Raw genomic sequence first — 20,975 nt, 5'->3', positions numbered from 1 at the left:
TATATTTATCTCTCAAGAAAACGGGTTGTGTGTCTTTTTAAGGAGGCCAGAGGCAAATAAAGAGGGGGGGAGAGTGATAGAATACAAGAGTGAAAGGGAGAGAGAGAGAGAGAGAGAGAGAGAGAGAGAGTCATGCCTGCTGGCGGAGAACGAGGGGCCACAGCTGTGTTTGGTGTGGTATTTTTAAATGCATCAATGCCGCTCCAATCCCCGAGCCTCGCCTGATCTATTTATAGCCAGGGCTGGCCATTGTTCTATTTCTGTCACCTGTGGGCCATGCCACTGTTGATTCACATGCAAATGAACCTCCTCCTTTCCACAGTAAGCTGCTCTGAACCAGATAGAGATTTCGAGAGCATAGAGGAGAAGAAAGAGAAATGAAAACCAGAACACAGCTATGAGTGTTTGACACACAAATCTCCAACAGGTCCAGCCATTTTGCAGGGGGAAAAAGCTGACAAATGGACAGGGGGGAAAGAATTCACCTACTAAAAAGTAAACGGATAAACCTATTTTTTTTACTGTAGCGCTCCAGCAGGAGATGGTATAGCCCCCCCTGCTGAATCCCAGACGTGTGGAGGAGAAGTGAAAGGGAGCGAAAGAAGATAGCAGGGGAGGAACTGTTCGTGTTACCGAGGGAGGAGTTGTCTTTCTCGCGTAGTGTCACCAGTGAGGAGGAGGCAGAAGTGAGTGCTTGTGGTCTCCTGAGAGAGAGAGAGAGAGAGAGAGAGAGAGAACAAGGAAGGGGCTGCTAGTGTGACAGGAAGAGTAGGGCAGGCAATGTGCCGCTGGCTGGAGTATGCTACAGACCATTTACGAGGGTGATTCCTACTTCTCCAGCGACAGCTTTGGCAAACTCCGGCTGCTTCGGGAATCCCACGACAGTGACATGCACAACGTTAACAACTCAGGTGACTCTTCAATTCTCTCTCTTTGACATGCATGCACGCTCCACTTCTCCACTTCCTGTTTAGTCGAGCTCTTTAAACTTGGGCCAGTCTGTCTAGTTGCTGGATTAACAGGTACTGCCCCTCTCGCGCGCACCTACTGGCATGTCCACCGTGTGTCCACCGTGCGCTGTCCTGCGCGTGACTCGTAGCTGGAAATAGGCTCCCTATTTATGATAGAAGCCCGAAATGGTTATAAATAGAATAAGTGAGACATGCAATGTTGTCTAGTAATAGCATTGAACTGTAATAACACGCAGCGTGGTAAACAGTCTTTTTAAGAACCACAGCTTGTACAGAAGCACTGAAGCAGGCACAGGAAACGCAGTCGCCATGAAAAGCCTGTTACTTCTAAAACTGTACTTGTCAAAGACAACGTGCAGATCTATTTTCAATCCTGGCTTTTTTTTAATGCTGACATCATTTTTAACAATTCCTTTTTTTTAGATGCAAACCACTTCTTTTTCCACTTTTTTTGTTCATGGGTTGATGTTAGTTCACATCCAGATGGTGCCTGAAACCTGTTACTGTTTCAAAGGGCTGATAGAGCGTGCAATTGACAATATAACTCTTGGGTATATCAAGAGGTCAGGTGCAACTTCATGGCATTTCAGAGCCATTCCTTTAGGTTAGATCGACGCGCACCTCACTTTGGAAACATACCAGGGTTTCTCTTTAACACCTTTTTGTTCAAGTCATATAAACTGTGAAAATATATTTTTGACACTATAACAAGTTGTCATCTTTAATGAGGTTCACCTGTTGTGGGACAGAACGAAATGATTTGGGGTAATAAGGCTGAACTAAAATGAGACATGGATCAGAAAACGGGAGGATATTATCCTTAAATCTTCCAGGTAACCTAATTCAGTGTGAACTGATGATAAGTAAAAGCTTTAAGGAAGCATGTATATAATGTGAAGCATGTATACTGGATGTGTATGTGGTTTAACAGGCTCTTGCATGCAGCAGGCTGTTGCTTAGTCTGCGGGTCAGCTATTCTTAGCCATGTTATTTTCAACTTCTGGCATTAGAGAGCTAAGATTAGGCACCACTTTAATCTGTTATCATTCCATCTTAAACCAAATCCTAATATAACTATACACTGGAACATCTATTAATAGTGTGCTTTTTTTTTATGTCGTTTGTATTTATGCAAGTGTGTTGCTATCAAGAAAGATGCTTGTATATATTTCTATGTCCTTCGAGCTTGTGATTTCTTTTCCTGAGAACCACAAAGACAAAAAAATATTAGCGTTCCTTCCTCTACTATTTAATTTCCTCTCTTAAAGCATGCACCAGGATGGTCATTTTATCTGGAAGTCAATCCACCCAATATTGTAGTAGTAATTATCCTGTCATACCGAACAAAACAGCTCAGTATGATCGCTGCATAAAGTCAAATTACAAAGAAACTCAGTGGTCACAAAAAAAAAAAGAGAAGCCTTATTTCAAGCCTTAAATGGCAACATTTTAAAAACATAATCAGTTGTGCTGCCCAGCTCACTCAGTCTTTATTATCAACCTATTTCTCCCACTCAGCTTATGTGACTTCTCATGCACTCTGATTAATATTCTAATAAAAACACTCTCTATAAGTTGAAGACACTCAGCATGCATCAAAGAGAAGAAAATAAAAACACGGCTTTGACAGCCCTCCATTATAGTCGGAGGATAATTACGAATGAAGCGTATTATACTTATGACTTCCGGTAATTTGATGCTGCTCAAGAGTGTTTTATTTTATTTTTTAAAAAGCAGAGATTCTTAATTCATTACAACAATGTCTTCACCAAAGGCTGTTTTTGACATGTTTTGTTGTAGTTAAATTACCTTCCGTTCTCCCCAGACCACTCATAACACCATTCGCTCTTTCATCTTGAAGTACCTATGAGCTGTTTGAGCTGACATGACCAGACTGTTTCACTCCATAGTCTCCAGGCTTCACATAATATGCATGTCACTCAATGTTTTTTTGACACATAGCTGGTCACGGGTGATACCTGTGCAGTTTCTATTATCAGTGACAGCTTAACTGGTATGACTGGTTGTATACTTGTCCAGTTTTATTATCTTAGCTGGTGAAAGATAGCAAAGAGATCTAAATCATACGTCATAGTAGTACAGTATTAATAATTGATCTGTGCACCACTAATGGATTATATAACTTTAAGTGCTTATATCCTAGCGAAAATGACTTGTGTGAATTTATCCTTCTCTTATTTCACTACAACATTATAAAGTTTGAGGTCCGAAGTTTGTGTATAAGCAGAATAAACATATGGCTATGACTTGGCGATTCTTTTGCACATTAAACTTCCCCCTATTATGCTATATAGGTAATCTATGTCTTTACTAGTGCTGATGCTGTAAACCTGCCTTTAATATGTGTTTCAAAATATCATTTAGCCTAGGTACTGACCTAGTGGAAACTGCTGAGTGATTCGTTACTGAATAATCTTTTCCACATACACTAATAGGAACAAAGGGCAGATCTAGAAATATAGAAGCTCATTTTGTTGTCTCTTGTGGTATATTTTACAACAGAGTTTAAAGAGAATGGCAAGGCAAAACCTTTGAGAAAGCTAAGAACCCTTAACTATTCAAAATGCAGCTCAATTTCTATTCTGAACAGATGAAGACTTAGCTTCTGAAGTGGACATGATGGAACAGCAATTTGTTGGATTGTTAAAGTGTTTACCACGTTTCTATCATTTATCATTCACATTTTGTCTATAATGGATACAGCATATTAGATCCGTAGTCTTACTTATCTTGATATAAAAGCTACAGGCACAATTTAATCACAACTACAGACTGTATGTTAAATGGAGATGTATTGTTGTAGCTTCCATTCAAGTATATACGTAGCCCAAAAGGAATTCGTTATAAGATTCAATAATTATATGCATTTACTAATTAGTATTCTAGCACCGGCAATTAATTTGCAACACAGACTTGGATTCTTGTGAAGAGCTTTTTTTTTTTTATTAGACACCAAGAACAAAAAGAAGATTCCTGGCAAATTAAAAAAAATAATTCCTTGATTTGCTTAAATATTTTTAACCCGATGCAGTACCAGTAGTAAAGAAAACCATCACTCACCTGCACAATACAGCATATAAAATGACATTACTATTAGAAACATTGAAAATTCTAAGCTGCGCTGAATCTGTGACAAAATGGATTTGAAAATGCGGCACATTTCACGGCCTTCAGCCCGCCAGTCACAGAGGAAGAGCCACAGCACACTGTCTAAAACACGGTTGCTGAGAGAACACGAACGATTCTGTGCACCATATGATCAATATCAATTACAGATACATTAGGCTTTAGTTCTTGTCAGATACTGACTTGCACTGTCGGAGGGTACACAATCAGGTGAGTGTCACATTAATGCGGAATTGAAAAGACTTGGAAGTGCATATGTTAATCTCTCACAACAAATTAGCATGCTTTCATTTAGCCGTGTGTGGGAGGCTTACTAATGTGTGTCTGGATTTACCAGTGCCTCAAAGCCTTTTATCAGTGTACTCAACAGTAATTTGAGACAGATCAGCATGCAATTAAAGCCCTGACCAGTGACTCATGGTTACAGCAGTCACCCTACCCTTCTTAGCAGCCTCTAGCGAGAAGTCGGCTTTGGCACGGTGTGGGATGCATGTCAGTCCTTGATGCCAAAGACAAAGTGTAAGCTTTCTTTCATAAATCTAGTGTTTACCAGATGACAGGGCTACCTTGATGTGACCCTTTTTTACTTAACCAAGCATCTGAAATAGTGAGCAGTAAAAAACCCAAATCAATCAATACAATACAAACTAATAGTAACACAGAAGGTTACATCACACACACACATGCACCGACACACACACATGCACACACACTGGGTTGTAAGGAAGAAGTTGGCTGCCTAGTTCATTACATAAAATTCAGCAGGGGACTCTTATTTTTTGCCTGAGTTAAAATAGCTAGGTGGCCTCGCAAGTGTGATTGCCGTTCACACATTATCTATATTAAGGGTGTGCTCAGAAAAGCGGTTATATTTAACCTACTTGCAGCTAATTCCGTTTGTTTTTTTTTGCAGCAGCAGCAAATTGCAACACATCAACAGCTCTTCTAAGATATGTTGCATATGGAATCATCACCCGAATGGCACAAGCCCAAAACCTGGTGTGTTTGTGTTTGTGTTTGTGTGTGTGTGTGTGCACACTGCTGAAAAAAGATAAACGTACGTCACCTTCTGAGGGGTGTCAAAACCAGGCGATATAAAAAGCCCTGCTGTAATAGAGGACACACTGTCACAGGTTCGTGTTTATCGTTATATAATTATAAGGAGATCCACTAATCTTTTTCAAGGTCTTGGATAAGGAAAGTGTAGTGGGAATAGAACTGTAGTTGGGGGCACTATGGAGTTTAGAGGCTTTCTCAAGGGCACAAAAGCAGCTAAATATAAACCAGTGTTCCCAATGTTCTGGCTGTAAATTTGAATGTAGAACCCTAATCCACTGAGCTTTGGCTGATCCCTGTGACAGAGCATGGATATGACTTGTGCGGAACATTGGGCTTGTAATGTATTCCTGTCATAACTGTAATGTGCATGCTTGTCGGTCTCTGAATAGCACACCTAAATCTTTGTTTTTGTGTTCAGACCTGGCAATGACATCAGTAACTCGTTCTATTTTAAAAGTATGAACTCATCAGATTTTCGTACTGGTTTCCTGGCATAATGTAGATGCCAGACTTCCACATCATCCTCATCTGTTCAGTAATGCCACAGTCCCGGCAGAGTAAGAGACCGGGGGCTTTCGGTAATGAGTTATATAAAAATAAAGAAAGTAGCAACTAATGCCACTAGAAGGCATACAGGTATGACTGAATCAAGGTGCATATATTTTTAAATGACAACAGCAGGGGTGGGGGAGGTGCAGCAAGACGGGTGATAAATGAGATATTACAGCTGCACGCAACAGGAAACAGCAGGTAACTGTGGCTATTTTTAGCTGTGCAGGGGCAGTGAGCCAGATGCCTGTGACTCAGAGCTGCTGCTCATTGGCTAGATACAGGAGGGATGAAAAGACACAGCGGGGCCATGCTACTAAAGAGCCAGTTTATAAGTGCTGTCACAGACCAGCCTCAAACATTCCCCTATTATACCTCCCAGCCCAGATCGCTGTTTCCTTCTGAACTCAACGAGGGCTCTTGACCTTTCAAGGAGGGCATGTTTCATGAAAGAAACTAAGACTTAAGTGCTTAACACCAACAAAAAGGTCTTTCATTCTTGAGTCTTGAGAACCAAAACAAATACATAGCCTGTGTCTGCATTTGTGCAGTGAGAGTATGTAGTGTTTGTGCGTGTGTGTGTGTGTGTGTGTGTGTATGGGGATGCAGTTTCAATGATTGCATGCGCTTGTGTTTTGAGTCTTATCAATATACCGGCGCTCTGCAGGAGCAGACGACACACAGCGCCGCTCAATATCTTCAAGAAGAGTAGTCATCATTATGTTGTCCATGTTGCCATAGCAGCCGGGTTTAGGGTGGTGGATAGGGTGTGTGGGTTTGTCATAGCCCTAGATTGCACCACTTGCTTTTATGTTGCTATTTATACCTGACTCGTCAGTGCCGCATGCAGACATTTTTGACTGCAGCATTCTGAACAACAAAACAGGGTGCTGAAATAGTTTGCCAATAATGAGTGAGCTGATGCTTGCGTCACTGCAAGTGCCTCACCTTAACAACTTGCACGGAAAAAAAATGGGAGCGCTGCAAATAGTCTGGCTTATACATAGGCTACTGTTGAATCTCGCTTTCTCAGTGACGACAGCAGATGACAGTGTTTGTGTCTGTCTAGTGTGTGGCTTTTAATATCCACACTGGACGCTGAAGGTTTATGAGCCTGTCGAAGTGCCTGTTTGTTATTCAAAAGCATTTATCAGTGGACAGATTGGAAATGGCCCTGGAATGTTTTTTTTTTCCGCACATCATCGCGCGGCATCGTCTCGCCGATGGAGTCTTCACGTTTTAATCCATTATCTAACTGTTTTAACAAAGGTTACATGGTTGCAATTGTGAAACTCAAAATGTTATCAATGAGTCATTCTTTTTAAATTGCAGCTTTGCATTTGACATTTCAAATGTATGCAGAAGTGGGAAGATAAAAAGCGACATTTACTGGAACAAAGACCGCATGTACCATGCACATTTGCATGTGAGTGTCTTTAAATACCAATTGAACCTCCACAGAGGACTTCTGTCTAATAGAGTAAGAACTACACAAATAAAAAATGGTCTCCGTGGTTTGATGCACTGTAGGCAACTATGAAAGACAGCTTTGAGAGTGTGACATTATTTGTATTCGTCTGTCTTGCACACACCATAGTCCAAGTTTGCTATGCAGCCAGGGTTTTGTTTGCTCTAGGGCTCTTTTTGTAAGACCCATATCTCGGTAATTGCTTATTCCCCCGCAGAGGAGGCGCGCAGCCGCAGTTGGTTATGATGCTTGTTTGCCTCATCCTATCTGAATGTGTCATCCAGGCTTGCTATTGATTTCCACTGCCTTGCCGGCTATTTATAGACCTTCAGAGACCTGAGGGATGCCCTCTTGCTTTGTATACAGCTTATTATTTGTAATGAGCCACAGGTTGAAGAATATAGGAGCAATCTTTTCCGTAATGGCGAACCCTTGGAGGAGGGAATATTTCTGGGGAATAACTGCAAGGCACACACACACAAACAGGCCATCCTGCTGACAAAGGAGGTTATAACACTGCGCTTTGTGACGGATCCAAAAAGGGTCAGCGGGTTGCCATTTGATGCTTGAAGACAGCCTGAGCTGAACATCTTTTAGCTCATAGTCGGGAACTGCTGCTCTACAGGCAGTAGTGCATTTGTGATTTGTATGGAGTAGCTTTGTTTCACGTTCCATTGTTTTGAAGCCAGATTTATGCGTATCCTTTCAAGCCTCCCTTCTTTACAAATGTAGGATGCATGCTCATCTAATGTAACATTTCCGAACTGTCTCCTAACTGTCTCTTCCTCTTCTGTGGTATATTTTTTTAGTGGACGTTAAGCCTGAAGTACCATTGGCTCTGGAGCCTGCATCGCCACTAGATCTGCGGACAGACGTGAGAATGCCGGCCCTGGGCTCGAACCCCACATTATGGGATCGGCAGCTGCAACAGGAGTTGCTCCTCATCCAAAAGCAGCAGCAGATCCAAAAACAGCTCCTTATAAACGAGTTCCAGAAGCAGCATGAGAACCTGATTCGCCAGCACCAGGTCCAGCTGCAAGAGCACCTGAAGGTGAGGACATGTCCATGAGGTAGCTTAAGATTCAGCTCTTCTTGTGTGTAAATACTTTTTGGTTTCACAAAAAAAAAACTGTGTATAACTCATAATGAGGGCATTTCTCAGTTGCAGCAGGAGCTGCAAGTAATGAAGCAGCAGCAGGAGCAGCTGGAGAAGGAAAGAAAGTTGGAGCAGCAAAACCAGGAAAGGGAACTGGAGAGACATCGGCGCCAGCAGCAGGCCCTTATCCTCAGGAGCAAAGAGAGGGCACGAGAGAGTAAGAGTTTAAGACTGTTTCATTACAATACACTAGTCAATAAGAACAAACAGTAACAGGTAACGGCTTTCTTTTCCGAGCTCAGACAAAAACCCAAGCGTTCTCACCTCTGTATTGGTGTTTTATCTTCAATGTCCAGAAGGGGGAGATGTTTATTCATTTGTTTAATTGGAGTTCCTGAGGCAGCACCACACATTTGGGATCTAAATGCTTTTAAATGTCACTGTATATGTACATAATTATACATGCATAAAAACATATCAAATGTCTAAGTCTATCTAAATCTAAAAGTTTGCCTCTTTAAATGATAGTGCTTTTACAAAATCACTGCATATCCAGTTTGAGGCTTAGGATGAACACTATTCTTTGGTGTTACAGGTGCAGTGGCAAGCACAGAAGTTAAGCAGAAACTTCAGGAGTTTTTGTTAAGTAAATCCACAAAGGACCCAGCATCCAATGGATCCTGCCATGCATTCACACAGAACTCCAAACTGTGGTTTACGTAAGTGGAGGAAAAACATGACTTCTAAAATCTAGGGTGAACTTCAAAATTTTATTGTTGACTATCGACACCTTTATTATTGATTTATGCACATGGTCATTTGTATTAGAAATCTGACAACTTGATGACAAATAAAGAATATTACATTTACTGAAAGAATCTAGAGGTGTTGCCTCGCTATAACAATAAGTGTTAAATATTCTTAGACCAATGTAAAATTTGTCAAGGTGGGACATTACAGTGATTTATGCTTGCGAGGTTAGTTAAGCAGTTCGGTTTGTGTCTCCTGTCTGTTCAGAGCCTCCCATCACACCTCCCTGGAGCAGAGTTCACCTCCTCTGGGAGGCGTGTCACCGTCATGCAAGTTCCCTTTGCTCTCCCTACCAGACTGCAGGGATGATTTTCCTCTGAGGAAGACTGGTACGATGAAACAATGCTTCACATTCATAATTAGACAAGAGTTTAGTTGATGTAGGATTACATTACGTTACAAGTAAGATTTAAAGTTATTCCTTTAGCAGATGCTCTTATCTTATGCACTAGCCCAAGTTTTTATTTTCAGCACATAAATGCTAGTATGTATTGCTTTCTGCATACACCAGTGAAATGAAAACACGTTGGCCCAGAAGCATGTTCTTTGAAAGATTTGATCACAAAGTCATCATTTTAAAAACTTGGATGAATCCCCCAAAAATGAACAGCTGCAAATAACACTTATCAACCAATTTCTTTAAAATCACGTTCATTTTTAGACTCTTTGTGTAACCTGACAGCAATACTCAGACTTCATTGTAAAAAGGACACGTTTCTGTATTCTTTTCTCTGGAAGCCAGGAGGAGTGACACAGAGGTCCATATGCTCATAACTTTAACAAATTAAATTCATCCGAGTTCAGTTTCCATGCTTAACCGCCCACAAGCATAACTGATTTACAGAAAGAATAAAGGAATTTCATTTCTCCTGAGGTATGATTGCCGTAGGTTATTTAGAAAATCCCTGACTTTTCACAGAAATCAGCTCAGGTTTGTTGACCTAGCCTTGGAGTAAGCCTCATGGGAAGTCAGCATTAACATGACTTATGGCTCCCTCTTGGTTTTGGTCAGTCGTAAGCTCTCGGCTGGACGAACAGTTCATAGCAGTGCCATGAGGTCACCGAACTGACATTACATTCCTTTCCTCTCGTGTCTGTTTGAATTATGATGGTAAACAATTATACCGGTAAAAGTACTTTCCCACATGGGCTTGCATGTTGTACACAATTCAGAGATCAGGCAATGGAGTTATAATCCTGACTTGTAAGATTTATTTAAACTAATCTGAGATAATTTTATATGGTACACAAAAAGAGTAAAGTTATTATATGTTATTCTTCACAATCAGAAAAAAAAGAGAGAGAGTCAATGATATAATATTAGAATCTGAGAAGTTCTTGGGTTTGAATTTCTTATACAGTGTAATTCAGTTTGCATACCATTTTAACCGCAGTTTACATCCTTCTGAGTTAAACAGAACAGACTGAATTGAATTTCAGACAAATGTGACTGCTTTTCAAGTGCACAGTTCTACTCTTTACCTGTTCCCTTGATAAATATTAATGCACCTTGCATCTGGTTAAAGGCAAACTCATAACAGTGCCTTAACTGAAATCTGATCCTGTATATCTAAATGTAGGAAACATTAGGGACATAAAAAATGAGATGACAACTGGTTCCCTGTCTAAGTGCAATACAGCTGTGTGAAAATGTTTGCATCTCAATGGTTTCAGAGTCAAAAAAAAAGAGAATGTACCTCTTTTTGCACTCGGTTCTTTTCTCCGCACTTTTTCACAGTCGAAAAAGTATTGTTATTTGATTCAACAGTAAAAATGGTAAAGTGGTTGTAAAGTTACCACAATTAATAAGCCGATATATAGTACACTTTCTAGTGTTTCAGAAAAATCTTAAACCAAAAAAAAAAAAAAAAAAAGGGTTTGACTCTTTTGATTTTACTATATTTGACTCTTGTTTCCATGAAGTGCTCGGGTACTTTCCTATGAGGTAACCTCATTTCCTACATTTTTTAAAGTACAGAGGGCGACATTATTAATTCCTTTTTCATCGTATCAGGCAATTAATCAATCATTGTGTCAAACTACCAATGAATCATTCATTCAGTGTATAATCACAACATTAATAAGCAGAGAGATTCCCACATTTTACAAATGAACGACATGGAATAAAAATCCCACCATCTTGTTTACAACTTTGATCTTACTCTGTCTGGACTAGAATAATGCTGGTTCGATGCACTGGCACTGTTGTATGCAGGAATAGCCTGGGTTGGTAAAAAAAAAAGAAGAAATACCCTCTCTAGTCTTGACCCAGTTACCAAACATGTGGAGCAGGTGCAGCTGAGATGAAAAGGATTGGACCTGGTGCATTTGAAACAGTGGATATTTTCAGAGCTTTGCACTAGACTATTCCCTCTTGTGTTGCTGTAGTATTCCTCTGTGGCTGCAGAGGGACATAATGTGTGTTATGATTACTGGAAAAACTTGCAGTAAGAGCGTAGCAGCGGTGGAGTAATATGGCTCATAAAAGTACAGCTGTTGCATCAGAAGGCTCATATCCCTCAGGCGGGGACGGGTTTGTTTTCTTTGCCTAATGAAAATTATGCAGATAGGATTAGTAACAGGAGAACCAAGAATGTGAAGCAGAAGATGGCAGAACGAGTGTGCAATGGATAACGTCAACCTCAAACCCACACAATATGTATAAGCTGAATAATAATAACAGAGCAATGTTTTGCTCTAAAATCAGCTTCTCGTTGTGAGAATTTGCTCACCTGCCAGCATGTATTCAAACAAGACTTTAACAGCGAACCAACACACTTTGAAAAGGAAACTTGCATGTTGAGTGGAGATAATATAATAGATTTGGCACTCTGTGTGTGCAGCATAGCCTCAGGCAGTGCTTTCAAATGCAATAATGTGATTGATTTATGGGCCTGTTAAACTCCTGCCTCATACATATATTCCTGTTTGACTTGGCCTTTGGCTCCAGGCAGTGTGTCAGCTCTGGGTAAAGTCACACAGGTGTTGTGTCTGTCACTCTGACTGAGAGAAGAGTTTTCCTCTTGCATCACAGTCCCAGCCTCCCGCTGTGACCTCAACAACTAAGCCTCCATCTCTGCGGTGATGGGATGCTGTTCCCGTGGTGACGGCTTGTGATGTTAGGTAAAAATAGACAGCAATAAGAGCAGCATGGTGCGGTAGGAGGATAGGCAAAGGCTCCCTTCGGATCACGTCAGGCTCAGGATTTACATCCCATTACTGCCCTACTGGATGGCATAGCCTGCTGATACGGCTGCTATAGCTTATGATGAGAGCTGTCTAACACTGCAGCTCAAACAGAAACCAAATCTATATGTTTCTTCTTGTTTCTGAAAATGCAAATTGGGTGTTGTTTTTTTTTTACTTATAGATAACTCAAAACCTTGGATTTATAAGTTTATGTAATATAATGTGTTTAATGTCAAGCAATTTATTTTAGAGCTTTTAGAAATTTATATCACAGAATTGACAGATTTGAGGGAAATAAACTATAGGTAGAATCATATTAATTATGCTGCCTATCAAAAGATAATAATAATAATAATGATAATAATAATAATAATCATCATCATCATAATAATACTGATAATACTAATAATAATAATAATAATAATAATAATAATAATAATGATATAATAATAATAATATGTTTTTAAGATGTTGGACTTTGAATCAGGAGGGTGTGCATTTAAATGTCAGCATCACCTAGCTGCCTCTGCTGGGCCATTTAGCAAGACCTTTAACCCTTAGTTGCATGATATAAATGTAAGTCAATAAAGTGAATAGAGGTCTCTGCCAAATGCTGTAAATGTAAACTGCTTAGTAGTATAAATGAGACAATCTGTAAATTGCTCTTGATAAGAGTGTCTGCCAAATGCCATACATATAAATCAATAAAGAGAACGTTTTGTATTAAATGTATTAAAAAAGTATTTAGTGTATTTAAATCAAATATTACAAGAGGTGCCCAAACTAATCTCGACTTATTCAGCATCCTGTCTTTCAAAATGCTAAAAGGGATCCATGGAAGGTTTTGCCTATAGCAAAAAGAACAAATCTATGTTTTTGCTGCTGACTGTACTGAGGGAGTTCACTACTCTGTAACACTACAGTACATGTGGGTGAGAATGACTTTCCTCTGACTCACCCCATACTGCTCCCCAGCCTTATGACACAGTTCTCTGGAGGTGCTCACTTACTATACAGCAACATATTACTCATGCTGTATTACTCAAAATCTCACGCACAGGACAGTAACGAAAACTGACTCTTTTTTTCTTCAAAACCCCGTTACATAAACCTCATGTTAGGTTAATGGGGTGTGAATATATATGGGTGTACATCTTTACAGACAGCAGTGTGAGCACCGTGTGACTGCTATTACAATCCCTGCCTGTGTTTTTGTTGTATATTAAGTGCTACTACTGTATTGGGCTTTGCTCAAGTCAGGAAGCAGAACTTTCAGTTCATGTTGCTCTATGTAAATTACTCCAGATGATTAGAAGAAAGTTCCAAACCTGTCCTTTTTAATCTCTTATAACAGCCAGTGAGAAGAACTTGCACTGTGAGGTTTCTAACCCCATTGTTGCAATTCACAGATTATTCCCTTTTTTTCTTACAATTGTGTTTTACCTCACGTATTTGATACAAAACGGCACACTTAAAAATAAAATTGCACTGACAAACATTTACTGGAACACTGTGTGTGTGATGTACTCTACAATACATATACTTTTCCAAAGTATTTTTTCCTATTATAAAAATATGAAAATATGATTAATGTTGAAATGCAGTGTTTTGTGTTTTCACAGCCTCAGAGCCAAATCTGAAGGTGCGCTCTAGGTTGAAGCAGAAGGTTGCAGAGAGGAGGAGCAGCCCGCTTCTGAGGAGAAAAGAAGGAACCGTCATGACACCCTTCAAAAAACGAGCCTTAGAACTAATGGGTAGGAGATACCTCTCATTATTTAGCTAGCAATTAGCTTGCACGCTAAGACTTTCTGGCTGGTTTGTTTTCAGTCCAGTAATCACAGCAGCACTTCCAAGGCTGCTGTTGAGCGATCTCATTATGTTACAGCTGCTTGGGTTAGTGATAGCTTAAACACCACAGTCTCTGTTGGTTTTTCACATGCCACATGTTTGTCATTGTGCTAATAACAATTGCTGTGAGTTAATACGGATGATGCTGTTGTTCTTTCTGCCTGCTGTCTTATTACCCGTCACAGTTCCTGAGAGAAATAAAGAATGGCATTGTGAAATCATAAAATCTATTTAAAGATGTATGTTAAGAATTGCAATAGAGAATGAACAAGTGCTAAAAATCAACATAAAATCCATAAACAGCTGATTTACAGCAAAGCAGGATTAATACACATGTACCATCAACATTTTTGTTTTTGTTTCTAATTTATTATGATTTATAGAGTCGGCAGCCAGTAGCAGCTCCACTGGTTCAGGTCCCAGCTCTCCAAACAGAGCCTCAAGTTTTCCAGGGACTGAAAATGGACCATCACCTCTACCATCCACCATTCACGCTGAGGTACAGCCCCTTGAAATGTCATCACTTCATCCCACAATAAAAAGAGCGAATATTCGTCAAAGAGGTTTTCAGTTAGTAGCAATTCTAAATCTTTTTTGGTGTAAAATACAAGGTTGCAATAAGCGTTCTGACAAAAAATAAATAGATTTTCTACATACATCTTGCCAAACCAATATTACTCTTGTGCAGCTATCAAAACAAAGTACTCATTGCGGGCGTCTGTAACAGTTCATTGGAAATGTCTCCCTGAGCAGGCAATAAAATATCAGTTGACTTCCTCTTATAAGCCTGTGCTCTAAAGCACTGAGCCTTTTACTGGATCTGACACAGACTTCCATTTGCCTGCTGCTTACTGCCCAGTAAAGGAGCTACAATGTCAGCCAGTGGACTGTTGGAAATTCCCAATCCAAGACAAAAAAGCTCTGTAAATAATGTGATGTAAATATTACCAATAGCCCACCTCCATGGCCTTGCAGGCATATACACAGTATATACACAGCACACACAGTATATTACTATCTGACTCTATTATTTGAACCACCTCTGTGTGTTTGGACTGCCATTTGCCCACAAGTATAAGCAAGGAAGTGTTTTTGTTTGTTGAAGTTCATCAATTCTAGAAGGTCCTCTGAGTCACTTCCTGATGGCTTCATGGCTCAGTTCTTTTCAAGGTCCCATTGGACTTTCCTTACAAAGCAGTGTATTCTGGGGCATGTGGCAGAAAAATGACAAGTCTCTGTGCAGCATCAGCATAGCAGCTGTGTTATTCTTAAACAGTACTGTTTACACTCCCATGGACCTCCAGTATAACGGCTGCCTAGGAATGCCTATTACACCATGATCCAGGGCGGAGGAAGTTGGAGGTTGAGCTTAATTGTTCTGCCAGCTGCTGGTAGCCAATGACATGCTAACAACACAAACACGTTGTGCAGCTATTGTATTGACATAGGGCGAGAGTTTTACGGATCAGACCGGTGGGATGGGGGACTACCCGCAGACAGCAGGCTAGGTGCAAAAGCGAGTCTTGTTTGTGATCTGTTACATTGGGTATCCCCTTTCAGAAGAAACTGTTCCCCTGGGTCTTATAAAAGCCGGATATCCACATACAGGTCAGTGAATATGCAGAGGATTGGAAGAATAAACAGGGCTGCTCTATGACCACATGCTGCTGGACTATCATGCTGTGTGCAGGAAGAATGACCCAGAGCCAATGTAGAACATTTCTTTAACATCAGACCTGGTTCCTCCATACCCCAGAACTATCAATACATCATTCTGTCTTCAGAGTAGGATATTATAGATACTGTCAGATCTTTGCTGGTTTCATTTGGACTTAACCAACTCCACCGAGGCAGGAACAAATCTGTCATTTGTCTTAGAACATTAAAGTTTATTTTGCTGCTGCTATTGCTCTTTCCAATGGTCCATAGTGGTATTCCAAAATAACTTGGTGTTTCCTTCAATCTTTGTCTTTCTTTCTGTCAGCGTTGGCCCTCACAGCCGAAGCTGCTTGGCTCTGAAGGTTCAGTGTCAGTGTTGAGTCTCTACACATCACCATCTCTGCCTAACATCACGCTGGGCCTCTCGGCTGCCTCCTCCCCCATTAATGTGAGTTAAATGAGCACCATTACCATTATACTTTACATCGGTTCAATTGCTTACTTTGAGGGAATTCAAACAAACAGGCCTTCATAAATGTGTTCATGTTTAGCTGCACACTTTTTATCCAGGGATTAGATGATGTCCCATATGTATTGACACGTCCTTTCCAAACATGTCAGTGCATTGAATCTTTCAACAAATACAACACAATTAGTAGCCTAACTGTATCACAGACATATATTTTTTAATCAAAACACCACCATTGTGATTCGAATCTTGCTGTAAAAAGTTGCATTGTGTCTATCAACCTTACTACATGAACTTTTGCTTTGGTTTCCTTTTGTAGTATTCCCCCCCTCGAGACACAGTTGAACAGTTCATTTTTACCCACATGCGATTAACATTTTTGCTACTTCGTGTCTGCTAGAGGATTCTGAATGTAAGGTGAATGTTTAGGCTGATAAATGAAGGGAAATGTCATTTAGGGCCCCTGCTCAACTGTGTATTGTGGTGCCTGTTGAAAGACTAGCCATCAGTGGCTGTCTGGATGATATGTGTAGCCTTAGGGTACTGACCCGTGACCTTGGGGGATTTTATAGGCCTTAGATAAATATTGTGTTTAAGTGTCTGGTGTCAGTTGCACTCCAGTCTTCCCCAGTCACCTCGTCTATTACTCCTGTTTAAAGAGACCAAGCCAGAATAATCAAGTGCAGCTCGAGATAATGTTCAGTCTTTAACCTCACTTTGTGTCTGTGTGATCATTCCTGGGAAAAGTGTAAGGTTAAGTCCATCTAACCATACAAATGGGAGTAGAGGGGTTTTCTGCAGTGCACAGAAAATAAACAAGCAGTTTATTCATCGCAAAGAACTATATATAAAAATCACAGAATACTGAAAGTAAGCACAGCGTTCGGCTGTGGTTATGTTCAATTTGGTTATACCACAAATGGCTGAGGGGCTGCCTGATGTAATCTTTGTCTTTCCTCCCCTCAGGCTGTCGAGAGCAGTGGAGTGCTGCCTGTCAGGCAGGGTTTGCCCGCTCAGCTCCTGGGCCCTGTGCCTCTACCAGTTAGCATGGAGAGTAAAGTGAGCAGCAGCCAGCAAGCACTTCTACAGCACCTACTGCAAAAGGAGCAGCTTCGCCAACAGAAGATCTTCTCCACTGGTAAAAACCCTTAAAATCCATGGACTGGTTGATGGGTGCAGACTTACCTTAATTCCTATAAGTGGTTATTGTATAATATAGTTTAAGCTACATGACAGATACACAATTAGCTGAGCTTTGAAGAAGTTACTGCACTTTAATACAACTTAATACCTCTCATGATTTAAACAACTAAAATAGAAATGATAAATCAGTTCACTTCATCCTGTTGTCTGTAGGCCAGAGCGCAGGATCTGTGCACCCTCCCTCTCCTCTGGCCATGACGGAGCGTTCCTCAGGTGGTGTGCGGCCCAAATTGCCACGTCACCGGCCCCTCAACCGTACCCAGTCGGCACCACTGCCCCAGAGCATACTAGCCCAGCTCGTCATCCAGCAGCAACACCAACACTTCCTTGAGAAGCAGAAACAGTATCAGCAACAGGTCCACATCAATAAGGTACAGCCACTAAAAGTAGACCACGAGAGGCTTAGATCAGAAATATTAATATATTTTAATTAGTGTCTTATTAGAAACCGTTCTTCTAGAGCAGGTTACTAGATCTTACAAGGCACCACTATATATTTAAAGCTATTTAAAAGATAGCAAGGGAACACACGATTTGTTAATTTGATTTTGGCAAATGTATAAATAGAATTTGCAGCACAGTAAAACACAATAATATTTCACTTTTTAAGAACGCTCTCATTGCTAAAATGCTAGTCAGTATCTGTGTTTAGCATAGCGTAGGGGCGTCTGTGGTGTTGACATGCAAGCATGCTTTATAATACGCGTTAGTTCAAGTAGAAAGAATACATACTTTTGTTCCCTTAAGGAAATGTTTGTATTTCTGTGCACTAGCAATGGTGACCCTGGCCATCCGTTCGAGTGCAACTATTCTGCTGAGCATGCGAGGCTAGCATACTGAAAGGCCCCATTGTTTGTAGAGCCCATAGATTGATCTGCACTGTTACTGCTGAAAGGGCGATGGGAAAATCAAGGCTAGTGCAACTTTCAAGTGCAACTTTTAAAAACCATCACAGAGCTCTTGTTTTTCTGAAGTTTTATTGTTATGAGCTCAATTGAAGGAATGAAATAAAACAAATTTAAAACGTCGAATAAACGTCGAATAAACGTCGAATCAGATACTTGGTTTGCCAAATCACTGTGCTCTACAGCATGGATGTTGATTTGCTTTCAGAATGATGTGAATGATGTGAATGAAGTGATGCAAGTTACAATGATTTACTCAGAAACATGTTACTTGATGTCACATACATAAATATTTTTAGTCCCAGGAAATACAAAAAATAGATTTTTTTTTTATGGATATGAAATAAATTAATCCAGGCAATACTCCTGTGAATCTGTTTAACTCTCATATTTACGTTACTCTTTATTATGATCAATGACTCCACAGTAAAAGCAGGACATTTTGGAAATGTTTACGCATACTTGAATGAGCCAGGATGGAATTTTTACACGAGCTTATAGGCTTTAGAGTGAGGTATAAAAAGCATTTTACTAATGCCCAGACCCAGATGCTATTTTTACCTGAGCTGGTATTAAGATAAGAAGTAAGCCTAGTTCACCTCTTTCTTCCAGACACATTCTTGAGTCTGCTTCTGAACATCTTCACTGCATCAGTTACAGTAAATACAATTTCTACTGAAAGCAAGCCACCAAGTTTTACATATCTAGAATGTGAAAATTCTAGTCCCAATTTGGCTGACAGAAATCTTTTGTTATTTCTGCTCTGCAGCTGTTTTCCAAGCCCATCGAACAGCTGAGGCAGCCGAACGGGCACCTGCACGAGTCAGAGGAGGAAGAGGATGCGCACAATCACGCCATGCAAGAGGACAGCTCGCCCTCTTCTGGAGTCATCCGCAAGTGCAGCCCCAGCCGCAGGAGCAGCAACAGCAGCATCCACAGTCCCATTTTGCTCGGTGAAGAAATGGATGCTAACGCAAGGGTTATCAGAATCAAACAGGAGCCAGCTGACAGTGATGATGAAACACATGCCAAAGAGAGTCTTGCAGAGAAGAAGAGTGCTTACCTTCACCAGGTTGAAGGAAGGCTAGTGATACAGGCTATGAACTGATCTCAGGCATGAGCACATATACGTACACACACATACTCATAACTCATGCCAGGTTATGCCACCGTAAGCCCTTCTGGACTGTAGACATTTGTGACCTTGTGATGTAATCTCTGTATTGTATGCTGTAATGATCTGTATATAATTGGAATAAGGAGGAAAAAACCTAGACTGGTATATCTTTTCAAAGCTGAAAAAGCATCTCTGTTTGTAAGAAGACTTTTGGATTGTAATTACTTGCCCTTTCTACTTTCGATCCACCCACTGGAACAGAGCAGCACTAGAGCTCATGTAGAATAATCACTGACTTTTATTTCCCTGACAAATCGCATAGCTTTCATTTCGAATGATCTTCCTCATTTATTGTTTCCAGTGTAAACGGCAACAGGAGCACAACTATAGCATCAGTACCCTCCCTGTTACTGTGTAATAGAGCTTTTAGAAGAGCCTGCTGTGTCCTGGGTTCTCCCAGGGGTCTGTATCAAAAGTTATGCTCTGGGGCCAGAGCAGTGCTCGGCTTGGCGTCTCACTCACAGTGAGAGCGAGGGCTGAGCAGGAAATGCCTGTTGGAAGCCAGGAACCGGAGTGATTCATGAGAACAGGAATGTTGGGAGAGGACGGGTTCAGAGTTCTGCAAAGTCCAAGAGGCCAGTCATGAGCCCTGATTTACTATCAGCGCAAATTGCAAAAAGAGTAAGGAAACAATGAAACCAATTACTTCCTCTTTGGACTGAGGCAATGTGTTCACCCACCCATTAAGAGTTTGATGTCCTTTCCCTCTTTCTTGCTTTTTTTCAAGGTACGATTCCTTATTGTTGCTTATTTCTCTCCTCAAAGTGGGCAGATAAACATAACTTTTATATTTCCATAGCTGCCATCTTACTTGTAACTTTCCAATCTTTTGACACGTTTAGCCCTGTCAATGTAAAATCGTCGGTGGGAGTAATATGTGCGTGAGATTCTGTGCCACAATGCTGCCACATAAAGGAATACTTGTTTATTATATGTGACTCACCATAATGTCTTTAAAAGTAAAGCATTCTGGACATGTCTGCCTGTGTCCTGTTCATCTCTTCCTTTGTCCAGTAGCAGTAAGAGCTCCTTCACTTTGTAGCTGTTTAAATGGATCACCATCTCGCTTTGTTACCGTCTTTTTAAAAATAAATGTTTCCATCATGTGATCAGTGTTTCCTTTCACTAGGGACTGAGTAAATCTTGTGACTAACAATTTTGGACAAACTTGCAATGGTTGTTTTTTTTTTATATATCAGGGAATAAGTATGTAGTCTGTTCCTGGGATGCAGTGTTTTATATAAGTTTTTTAAATACCTTAAAACTAGCACTTAAATGTCTGCACACTTCATAAACTACTCATTTTACTGAATTAGATTTCTGTTTACATATAGAATAGTAATAGAAATAAAGAAATATGCAAAGCTTTTGAACATTACTTAAAGCATAGTGCATATTTTTCATATAGTTCTTGTGAGTTTTTGA

General features: G+C 40.4%; 1 protein-coding gene across 4 annotated transcripts in view; it reads left to right on the top strand.

Annotated features, from left to right (window-relative positions):
• The window catches only part of hdac9b (histone deacetylase 9b), a 34,698-nt gene extending 14,039 nt beyond the window's left edge, over window positions 1-20,659 (top strand). Inside the window, exons 1-12 of one of the 4 annotated variants that reach the window (XM_046847453.1) lie at window positions 762-911; window positions 5,032-5,117; window positions 8,004-8,245; window positions 8,357-8,507; window positions 8,886-9,009; window positions 9,308-9,429; window positions 13,912-14,043; window positions 14,521-14,636; window positions 16,122-16,244; window positions 17,232-17,403; window positions 17,622-17,839; window positions 19,143-20,659. In XM_046847453.1, the coding sequence (XP_046703409.1) occupies window positions 8,075-8,245; window positions 8,357-8,507; window positions 8,886-9,009; window positions 9,308-9,429; window positions 13,912-14,043; window positions 14,521-14,636; window positions 16,122-16,244; window positions 17,232-17,403; window positions 17,622-17,839; window positions 19,143-19,481 (1,668 nt within the window). In that variant the 5' untranslated portion in view covers window positions 762-911; window positions 5,032-5,117; window positions 8,004-8,074 and the 3' untranslated portion in view covers window positions 19,482-20,659. The other 3 variants (XM_046847452.1, XM_046847454.1, XM_046847451.1) reach the window with 3 other exon arrangements.
• The last annotated feature ends 316 nt before the right edge of the window (window positions 20,660-20,975 follow it).

This window comes from Silurus meridionalis, chromosome 4, assembly GCF_014805685.1.
Source record: "Silurus meridionalis isolate SWU-2019-XX chromosome 4, ASM1480568v1, whole genome shotgun sequence".
Lineage (NCBI taxonomy): Eukaryota > Metazoa > Chordata > Actinopteri > Siluriformes > Siluridae > Silurus > Silurus meridionalis.
Note: the sequence above shows the minus strand (reverse complement) of the source record. Positions and strands in the feature narration are given on the sequence as shown.